The following is an 11,207-nucleotide window of genomic DNA, read 5'->3' as shown; positions in this document are numbered from 1 at the left end:
AGATCTCAAATTTTCGATCACCAAGCTTTGAGAGTATCATCAACAATGGCTTGGATGTCCTTCTTGCTCTTCACGACAGAGTGTTTTTTACTTTCAAAGTCAAGCTTATCGAGATCTTCAGCATTGCCTAGATAACCATACAAAACATTCTCCTTATGTAAGTTTGTGCTGTGTATACCTTGTGTTCCCTCATCATCAATTTGTTGGAACTCCTCCCTACCATGACGCTTGTCTGAATAAAACTTGTTAAGCCTTTCTGCTTCTTGCAATCCAGAAAATGTGGCATTGAAGGTCACTACCAAGATGCTGTAATTTGCAGGTTTCCCTCGGGACACTTTTGTCTTTCCCCCACCAAATCCCATACCTTCAAAATCAGAAAAAATTGACACAGAAGAAACAACACAACAAATAGTAAAACTCAACAAATCATAAAATGCTACACAAGTCAAAATACATGGTAAGATTGGAAATGGTCTGGCATAAGGGCAATACACAAGACAAGAGGATAAAAGACTACATAACTCACCCTTAAGAATAGCCTCCAACCCTTCAATACTTATGATCACCCTTTTATCAGGATTACTATTTGCAACAGAACTGTTGTGAATCAAAACAACTGGGGGCCATATGATTAAATCATTTTTCAAATTTGATGCTTCAGAAGCAGGCAGAGCCTGCCAGACCCACAATCCATCCGATGCTGGTGTATCGCGCCATCCTAAAAGTACACAAAGTGCCTTGTGAAAACCCAAATGTTCAGATCTATGCCGAGCCTTGGTTGAGTTGAAAGCATGCATTGCAAGGCTGTGTGTGTTGGCAAACTCCTTCGACTTGCTGGTATAATGATATAAGCACATAGAGGTAATTATTAACTAATTAAGCCAATTCAAACCCATTTGATGGCACGTTAAACGCTATACACTCATAAGGCAGTAAAGAAAGCAATGCAGTGATTTTTAAATGCATGTCAATAACTTACATCAAACATCTCACATGATCAACCATATTTTAGCATGGAAGCTCCCACAAAATTTTAAGAGGATGGAGACACTAGTTGCCTATTCTTATCATCTCATGCAAAGAGTAGGAGGGCATTCTAATTCCTAGATAACACGATGATGACTGTATCTATTTTCAAACCCAAGTAGACCACCATTCAAGGTGAAGGTGTTGATTTTTTTTACTTAACTCCTACATCAAATTCAGATTCTTTTTAGTGTCTTCTCCACACTAAAAACTGCAAGGGAATACTAATGAGAAACGCACTTCCCCTGTTCGCCACCCAAAAATAAAAGTTTAAAAGCTTGGCCTAGAGGATTTTCAGAGGATAGGACGAGGCAAAAAGGATGAAACGGGAAGGTATTGTCTTAATTAAACATTGCAAACGTTTATCAAGAAACTATTCTTATTGGTCATTGGAGAGGTAGGAGTGAGAGCTTGAAGATGAATGGTTTCCCCATATTGACTTTTCAGTGGAAGTCCTAATCTCTAGTCTCATATATTAACCCTGAAAGAATATAGTTCCCTACTTCACTTGGAAGCTCCTATACATCACACCTAAGTTAGATTCTAAAATATGTGAATATACAAATTCTAATGTATACTAAAACTAAGCTTAAAGAATTCCTACCTTGAAACCTGTAATCAAATACTTATTGATCAGCATTGAAAAAAAAAAAACATAAATATGCCCCCTTCTGGAGACACATTATGCAGAAGATGACACAGACCTGCCGCATAAGGTGCACCTTAAAGTATCAAGTCCCCCACGGTCTATGTATTTTCTTCGCTGTGATGGATTCTCATTCAGAAGTTTGACAAATTTAAAAAACGCATTCTGCACAAGTTGCTTGAACTCCTTAGAATCTTCAGGTGGCTCACTCTTTGACCTCTTGGAATGTTTGGATGTTTCCTTAACCTCTGATTCTGAAGAATTAGAGCCGGGGACACTTCTGGAAAGTTCACATAAATTTCTCTTTAGTTCCTTCTTTTTAATACGTTTGACAGCTTCACAAGGTTCTTCTTCAGCAAGAACTCGAGGGCCTAAGCGGGCATGGACGTTCCTGTGACAAGAACCCAGGGAACTTGGGAGGTGAATTATCCTACCACTAGTATCCCTCAACCTCTTCTTCACGCTTTTTTGAATGATAATTTCTTTCTTCCTTGGGGTCCTCTCCTCAGGTTCTATCGAATAACTAGATTTCTGTGGTCGCTTGTGACAATGAGGTGACGCAGCATGGAAAGCATTCCAAATTTGATTCTCAAATGTTTTACCACCATGTCCATACCCCAAATCAAACATCTCCACCTCTGTTTTCATAAGTTTATCATCTAAAACACCTCCATGCTTATATACATATTGGTCATGATCAAGCACAGGTAAAACCTTGCAATTACCTTGATAATCTGAATAAGTATAAGCATTTTTCTCATACGCTCTTAAGCTCCAACCTTCTTCGCTTTCTCTATATCCATCTTCTGTGCCATACTCGGGAACCACATGCTTGCTGCAACACAATGGCTCAACAAAGTGTTGTTCATCATCCTTCACCTCCTCCTTCCAAGTTGTTCCTTTTCTTAAGGAGTCTATATTACCTAGGGCGCCATCAATTTTCTCCACAATGGAATCCACAATGCTGGGTCTCTGAAACACCGAAGACATAAACCCTCCATTATTATAACATGGAACCCCATCACTCCTCTCTCTCCTCTGCAAGACCCTGTTCATAATGGAACAGTGCGTATTATTATCGGAAACCTCAACAGAGTTTGGTTTCGGAATTTGAACATGCACGTGCTCAAAATCCCCGTCTGTTCGAATCCCGACGCTTCTAAGCAACCCTAATTGCCCACCAAACAGTGACGGTGGTGGCGATAGAGTTAATGCAGACGTATATGGCTGTGAAACGGAGAGTTCATACCCAACTTGTTGATGCTCGCAATGCCTGGGAGGAAGATGAACCCCTCCATTTTCCTTCTGCTGCAAAACGAAACCGCCGTAACTTCTCGAGGGCCCAGTGGGGCCCACGGGACCTGAACCCGAAAACCGGTAAACGAAACCGCTCGACGACGACGTTGCGTTTTCGAGCTGCTTCGCTTCCAGGAGGTTATCCCACTGAAACTTCGACGACGCCGCACCGTCAGTGTACGGCGCAAAGTCAACGTTTTTTGAACGGCGGCGGTGGTCTGATCGACCGTCTTCATGGTCAGTCCTTCGGACCGGACTAACGACCCTCAACCGGTCTGGTTCTTCGAACCGGCCCGAACCGGATCGTCGGGTTTCGTCGCGAAAGTCTCGGTAAGGAGAATAGCGACGCCGGCTGTGGGTGTCGTAAAAGCTGCGCTTCCTCATATTCGGAATTATAGAAGAGACGGTGCTTTTAGGAACCAAAAAAAGAGAGAATCAAAGGCAGTAAAAGACTAAAAGGTAGAAAGCCCTAACAGTTGATCGTGTCGTGGAAGAAGAAGAACGAATAACCCTATAGGAAACGGCGCCGTTGCAGATGATTCGAAAATCCATATTGCATAGTGCGAGCGCTCAAGAGTAACGAGCCGTCCATTTGAAAATTTTTTACCTTTGACTTGGCAAAGAATTTGTTAGGAAAATTTGTAGCTGAATGTAGAAGGATCAAGGATTATTCAAATACGTAATGTTATAATTTTAAATTTTAAATAAGTCTCTAAATTTTAATTAAATTATATAATTTTATAATTTAAATCTCACTATGATTTATTTTTTTATTTTATACAGAATTTTAATTAATTTTCAATATTTGTTTTCCTCCGTATATCAATTAAGAAAAATGTTAAAAAGTTAACATTTTTTATTAATATTAAAAATTATTTTACTTTTATATTAAAATTTAAAATTTAAAATATTAAATTATTAATCACATATTAATTAAAAATAATAAATTTTATTAATTATCAATCAATCTAATAATATTAGTTGAAGCTAATAATTGCCTATTCATTCTATTTTTGGAGTTATCAATGCATTAAACCATTTAAAGTTTATGAAAAATAAAAAATAAATTCTATCATATTTTTTATTGTGGTACTTAAATTATTTAATTATCTTTTTTAAATAAATTAAAAAAAATTTTAAAGACGTCCTAGCATTTACCAAAACAAAAATATTTGGCTTAATTAAGTGCTTGTTTGGTTGGGTGTCATTAAATCGATAAAAAATATCTTTTTTAATAAAAAAATTTTTTTTTAATATGTTTGGCAAATTTTTAATAATAAAAATAAAAATACTAAAAAAATAAAAAATTTTAAAAGTTACAAATTATATCTTTTTTTAAAAGATTTTTTTTAAAAAAAAAGATATTTTTTACATAATAAATAAATAAAAAATAATTTTATTTTATTTTTTCTAAATAATAATTAATAAATAAAAAGAAAATTTATATAAAATATCTAAATATAAAATTATTTTTATTTTTATAAAAAATATTTTAAAAACATATCATTTAAAAAAAATCTTTTTCAAAAATACCGTCAAAGCTATTTGAAAAGCTGAAAAAAGTATCAAGCTCATACAAAACGAAAATCACACGTCAAGCATGATAAAATCCAAGTATTCAACAACCAAGTCATATTAAAAAGCCCCATAAAAAAAAGGTACATACTGTTTTACAGATTGTATATATAATTGTATGGAGAAAAGTGTGATAAAAATCAATGATCAAGTATGCGAGTCTCATCACTTTTTTTTTTTTTTAAAATAAAAAACTAGCAAGTTACCCGCGCTATACACGGAAATAGAAATAAATAGAATGATCATGTAAAAGTAAAGCTTAATTTGAAAAATAATGATCTTTGAAGAGAAAAATAAAAATTGCTGAAACTTAGTTTTGTAAAAAAAATTTTACCAAAGATAAAAGACTCAAACCCGCAACCTCTTAATTAAGTATAGGGAGACTATGCCATTTGAGCTATTACTCATTAGCTTAAAAATTAATAAGTTAGCTTAATAAGATATTTGAAATTTTATTGGAATATAAAGAAGATAAAGTATATAAATTGGATATAAGTAAAATATATTGTCTGTATTAATTTAGAATTTAATTTTGATGCACTATCAATATAAAGTAGTTTTACATGTGTATTTAATTATATAATGCCACATCAGCAAAAATAAATTCGTGACCCAGTTTATTCTTTTGAAGTGAAATCTATGAAATTTGACACCCAAAAAATAAATCTTTTTGGAAAATAATATTTAATTATTGAATAATTTTAAGATATAAAAATCATATATGCATTATTAAAGTTGGTCGAATGTAAACTGAGAAAAAATAAGTTTTTTATAAACGAAAATACATGTATATACATGAGATAATAATTAAGAAATAAGTAATGTTAAAAGGTTTGTCATACATTTCTAAAGACTTCTGGGTAAACAATATTGTCTGTTTTGTCAGTGTTTTCATCACGAGCAATTAGAATTTTCAATCTTGTTAGTGACCCTTGAAATGGCAACATATAGTTGGCCATGTGTGAAAACAAGTTTTTTCAGTAGCAATCCGATGTGGTCTAATGATTGTCCTTGACTTTTATTTATGGTCATTGCATAAGATAGCATGAGAGGGAATTGTCTCCTTTGAAATCTAAATGGTAGCCTAGCATCTGATAGTATGAGTGTCATTCTAGGAATAGAGACTTTATCGACACAGTTGTCAAAATTTAATAATCTTGCCTCGATAACTTTATCTCCAAGTCTTGTAATTATCAATCTAGTACCATTGCAAAGTCCTGAAGAGCAATCAATATTTCTAATAAGCATGACAGGGCAACCAACCTTTAGTTTCAATTCATGATTTGGAACCCCGGAACATTTAATTGTTGCTAAAAACTCCGGTGTGTGCATGCCTTCAATTTTATTGCTACCCCTTCGAACAAACATTTATTGGAACTAACATAAGTCTTGCATGCATTGTTGTTCAGTTCGGTCATGTAATCATTCACCTCATCTACCGCATTAATTGTAGGAGCCAAAATAGCTCGACCTTTCAAGTGGCCTTCGTTATCCATGTCAGCAATATAATCAGAATAGATTGCTTCAACGATTGCTTCAATTGGATCCTTATAATAGGTGATAAGGAATTCAGGAGGTATGCTAATCAAATTGCACTCGTCACTCATTCCTTCTGATATTCCATTGCCGACCTAAAGAATCCATTCGGCAAATTGCTGCAAATCTTGTATGCCACTATCTGCAGCCATGGATTGCAGCCGCATGTTGATGGTTAGCTTTAATATTTCACAATGCTGCCATAGATATTATGAATTCAAAGACGTGTTGACGATGTCTTGTCTTGTTCCCTTTGGAATCACTGGCAAGATTTGCCTAAAATCTCCACCAAAGACTATTGTTTTCCCTCCGAATGGCATCTATGGGCTTTCATCATGTTTGAACCTCATCAAATCTTTCATTGTCTTATCAAGTGCTTCGAAACAAAATTTTCTCATCATAGGAGCTTCATCCCAGATTATTAGCTTTGTTCTTACAATTAACTCTGCCAATGGGCTTCCCTGCTTGATATTACAAGTAGAGAATTCATCTGGGGTTAATGGTATGGCAAGTTTAGAATGTGCAGTCCGACCTCCAGGTAACAATAGAGAAGCAATACCGCTAGAGGCAACAGTTAAGACTATCTGTCCCTTTGATCTCAATGCTGAAGCTAAAGTTTTCCAAAGGAAAGTCTTTCCTGTACCTCCATGGCCATACAAAAAAAACATACGTCCATGTTGACTTTCTGCAGCGCTCATGATCTTATCATATACTCTCCTTTGCTCTGTAGTTAATTTGGACAGGCATTGAATGTGTTGCCTTTGTAATTCAACACGATCATAATTTAACTCATCAAAGATCATCTTGTTTCATGTTCTAAGATGGTCAGTATCCCCTGATGGAAATGGCATTGTCGGATAATCCCGCAAGCTTTTGGCGTTAATGTTCAATATTTGTTCAATCTCAATCAAAGTTAGGTCCTTTAATTGTTCATCGCTGAAAACCAAATCTGAAATGTTGACAAAGTAAAAACATTAGTTGCTATAATTATGAAAAACATATGGTACTTGAAAAAATTACTATGAAAACATGTAAGCCACAACACTTTAAAGATATAAAATTTAATAGAAAGGTTTATCATTGGAGTTGTCTGCTTACCAGATCGGCCAAACATGGGTCTGTGATTATGCAAAATTCCATCACATAATAATATGGCAGTTTCTTTCCATACAGTTTCAGGTCGCACCATTGAGTTAGACCACAATAGAGTCGCAAACAATTTTCGCAAATAATGACTTGAGCCCCAATGACTTGCTTCCTTAATGGCATCAATATATTCTTTGTCGTCATTAAGTAGCCCACGTGCATAGCATGCATCTCGAAATGATGAATAGATAACACCATTGTAGGTTCGAATATCTGCATAGCTTGTTGGTCCCTTTACAATATTTAACAACATCCTTAAGTAATATAGCTCACCAGATGATGGTGGAATGAAAATCATCCTTCCAATGACTTGATGACTTTTCCTAGGTTCCCAAGCTCGAGGTGAAGGTTTCCAAACAAACTTTGCTGGAAACTCAGTGTATGTTAGTTGTCTAGCTTCCGTATATTTTTCGTTAGCTGCAAACCAAGCTAGAAACATGGACTCTTTTACAGTGGCCTTCGCAAGAGCTTCAACTAATGATTCATTATCTGTAAATACAACAGGTTGTTGTTCTGGTAAATGAAAACTCAGCGTCTCAACAGATGGATTTCTATAGTGAATGTCATAGAAAAATATTCTCCAGGCAGCTTCACAAGGAGATATGTATCGACAATCATAAAACATTTTCACTTCATCAACTTTCATACTTGAATTGTCACTGGTGGAGTTTCTGTAAAAAGAGGTTGTGACCCGATCACTCCCTTTGAACATATGATGGACATGGCAAAACCACATCCCAAGTTCTTGTGGTGCTGGTATACATGGTGAGTGTGCATGCAGTAGTTTCATCACTGTGTTGGAACACATACACGATAGCATAGTCGAAAGTGTATGGATAGTATGAAAAGGCATATGAATAAGCCATTTCAGGTTCAAAGATGTAGACAGGATCTGGGATGAGTTTGGACCTCTGGCTCACTGGATTCCAAGCTATCAAGTAGCTCTTTTGTCCCATGGAAGAGTATCTGACGCAAAATACTCCATTTAGAATGCCAATCAGTTGGAACCAACCTTCATAAGTTAGCAAGAATGGGAATTGAAATGGACTGGTATACCCCGTCGAGGCATCCATCATCATGACCCAGTCAAGAGAGCTCATGAAAGAGGATGGAATATGGATAGTAAAAATGTAGCATTAGTGATATTCCATCATTTCTCCATGTCTCAGACACATTTGTGACAAAGTGATAGCTGCTGAGCTTTCCTCTCCAGTAGCGAGACGTCATGCGACCACTCAAAATGGTCGAAGCATTACAGCGATGGAATATTTCCAAGAGAAGTTCATTAGGTAGTTTAGGGAGGAAAATGGAGTGAGGAGGAATATCACTCATTCTTAGTAAAATATGAGGATGCACTATAGAAGGAACTGGGTGGAAAAACATGAGAGTTAGGAGTATGAACTTTTTTGGGTGAGAATATGTCTTGATATGGTATCTGCACTTGTCTTTATTTATAGAAGAAAATCTGCTTAAGGATTCAACTGTCACATTGAATAGGTTTTTATGTCTCTAATTTAAATGGAAAGGGGACTAAAGAAATATAACAGGTATCTTTTTAAGTTAACTTTGGAAGTTTCCTAATAATCCACAGAGAAATATATGCTAATTTACACTTGTAGTCAAGGAAATCAGAGCCTCTAGAGCTAAATGTAGTAATTCCATATATTGCTGATATCTTTCTAATTTTGAGTAATTAAATATTGTTTTAGATAAAGAAAAAATCATTTTGTACCCATTGATGTTGAAATATGGGAATGCAAAAGGAATAGATAAGTAGTAAAGCCTTCCCAGATGTCATACCAAAGAGAAGATAGGAAGCAATATGAAGGCATCTTTTGTTACAATAGAGGAAAGCTTTAAATGAAATTACAATAAAGCTGAAAAATAATCTCATATGAGATTCAGCATTAATGCTAACATGACCTCCAAGTCAGGTATAGCAGAGTATATCCACTCTCTCTTCCTTCCTTCTAATTGTTCTGTATGAACAATTATGTAACTCAATGTATAACCAAAAGCTAATAAACTTTTTAAACAAAATTATCTCTTTATTCGCTGTTGTGTGACATAAAGAGCTAAGCCTTCTCTCATTGAGCAGCATGCTTCTTTAATAAATTTGTGAAGAGACTACTTAGATATGACAATACATATTTAATAATTGATTTTAAAATCTTATTGCAGGATTCATGAATCATTACTTCTTTAATGAGATTGTTATAAATGAACATTTGCAAGTGGGTTACTATCCATCCGTTCAGCAACCTCTAGTTGCTACACCAATATATTTAAAATGAATTGTATAATTATTTGATTCGGTGATCTTGTAGCAAATTTTTTGTTTATTATGTATGCAAGACTATTATTAAAACTCAAACTTTAAGTCACAATTAAGATATCTAAAAAATTAATAAAGTAGTGTTGTTATTACTTCTTTTGGTCAGCACATTTTAAAAATTAGAATAAATCAAAATCTATATTGCATTGTCCACGTAGCAAAAATTAGTCACTAACTTTGACTAATTTAGTAAAAATTTGACCTCATTTAGGTAGGTAATAGATAGATACATAATTAGTAGATATATTAGCAAAAATGTCAGCTGAATACAATTAATAGATAGTAAAAAGTAAGCTAACTAATGTTATCTACTTGGAAATTTCATATAAAATAAATTATAAAATATTATCTACATGTATTCTTCAAAATGTTCCAGAAACTGTTCTGCAATTATAAATAGCTATTTTAACCCAGTAATTCTTACTATAATTTGGTATATTTCTTGAGTTGAAAATTTTTTGTTGTCAACATATAATATAGGATAAATTGTTATTGGTATACCTTAGTTATTATTAAATATTTATAATGCTTACATGAGACCTGCTCTCAAATAAATAAGAATGTTTCTGCTGTAGTAGTATCTTTTTTTAATACATCTAGTGTTATTGTCTTTGGCTCACATTTAATTGTAGATTTCAAAGCAAAAAATAGTGTTTCGGCAACAATTTTTTTTAAAAGTAGTTATTTAACTCCGGTCTTTGCCAGTTTTTTAGCCTGAATTGTTCTCGAATTATGTTTCAAAATTTATATAATATAAATATATTTTTTTTAAAATCTAAATAATTCTTGATCTTTAGAATATTGGCTAAAAAATTTGGATATGAAAATAGAATGAGTGTTATACCTTAACGTAGTAATTTTTTGTGTTTTTTAAAACTATGGAAGGTACACAAATCGCTGATTTGTGTTTAAAAAAATTTAAAAATTTGGGGTACACAAATCGGTAGGTGTTTAAAAAATTAAAAAAAATTAGAATACACAAATCGGACGGTCCAATTTGTGTACTCCATATTTTTTTAATTTTTTAAACACAAATCGGACGGTTCCGATTTGTACTCCATAAATTAAATCATCCCACATTTTAGAAAAATATCATAGTAGATCACAATTTAGAAAAACATCATTGTTAACCCAATATTAAAAATAAAAATGTGTAGAATATTCAGCCGAAAAAATAAAACATTTTCAGCTTTATTATTATTATTATTATTTTGTAATTTTATGCCTTCTGATAAATAGACTTTGAAGTCTGCCAATACTGAAGATTACTTGTAAGATTTAAATTGTTTCACATTGATAATAACTGCAGATGGGAACACATAGCCCTTCCATAAAATCTATTACTAATGACCATAGTTTCTAATGGTTGGTTTCCAACATCAACAGAAGCATCAAAACGATGAAAGGATAATAACATTATGCATGTAAGTGCAAACTACACTGCTTTATAATAACCCCTAATAACATTCAATTAGAAATTTCCTAATAAAAAAATCAATTACTGCATGTTTTTTTCCAGAATTCTGCCTAAAGGTCTTGTTAGCCGATGCTTCTCCTATGTATCCATCAACTGTATCAGGGGATGACCTCTTTGCTAGAGTTTGATAAGAGCTATCACCGTTGCTTTCCACAGCAGAGTCCTTTGGT

General features: G+C 33.9%; 1 protein-coding gene across 1 annotated transcript; it reads right to left on the bottom strand.

Annotated features, from left to right (window-relative positions):
• Window positions 1-17: 17 nt before the first annotated feature.
• On the bottom strand, window positions 18-3,352 carry LOC110265620 (uncharacterized). Its single transcript, XM_088495969.1, has 2 exons — window positions 1,731-3,352; window positions 18-834 (listed from the first exon to the last, which is right to left on the bottom strand). Exons 1-2 carry the CDS (start codon window positions 3,350-3,352, stop codon window positions 18-20), a joined length of 2,439 nt encoding a protein of 812 aa, XP_088352095.1.
• Between the last annotated feature and the right edge of the window lie 7,855 nt (window positions 3,353-11,207).

This window comes from Arachis ipaensis, chromosome B8 (assembly GCF_059453495.1).
Source record: "Arachis ipaensis isolate K30076 ecotype BB chromosome B8, ASM5945349v1, whole genome shotgun sequence".
Taxonomy (NCBI): domain Eukaryota; kingdom Viridiplantae; phylum Streptophyta; class Magnoliopsida; order Fabales; family Fabaceae; genus Arachis; species Arachis ipaensis.
This window is presented reverse-complemented; position numbering and strand designations above follow the sequence as displayed.

What these genes read in the sequence shown, in the direction of transcription:
- LOC110265620 (XM_088495969.1), bottom strand. Translation starts at nt 3,352, where the DNA reads ATGAGGAAGCGCAGCTTTTACGACACCCACAGCCGGCGTCGCTATTCT. An exon ending in AGGTGCACCTTATGCGGCAG is followed by an intron (nt 835 to 1,730) that starts GTCTGTGTCATC and finishes TCATTATACCAG; the next exon opens with CAAGTCGAAGGAGTTTGCCA.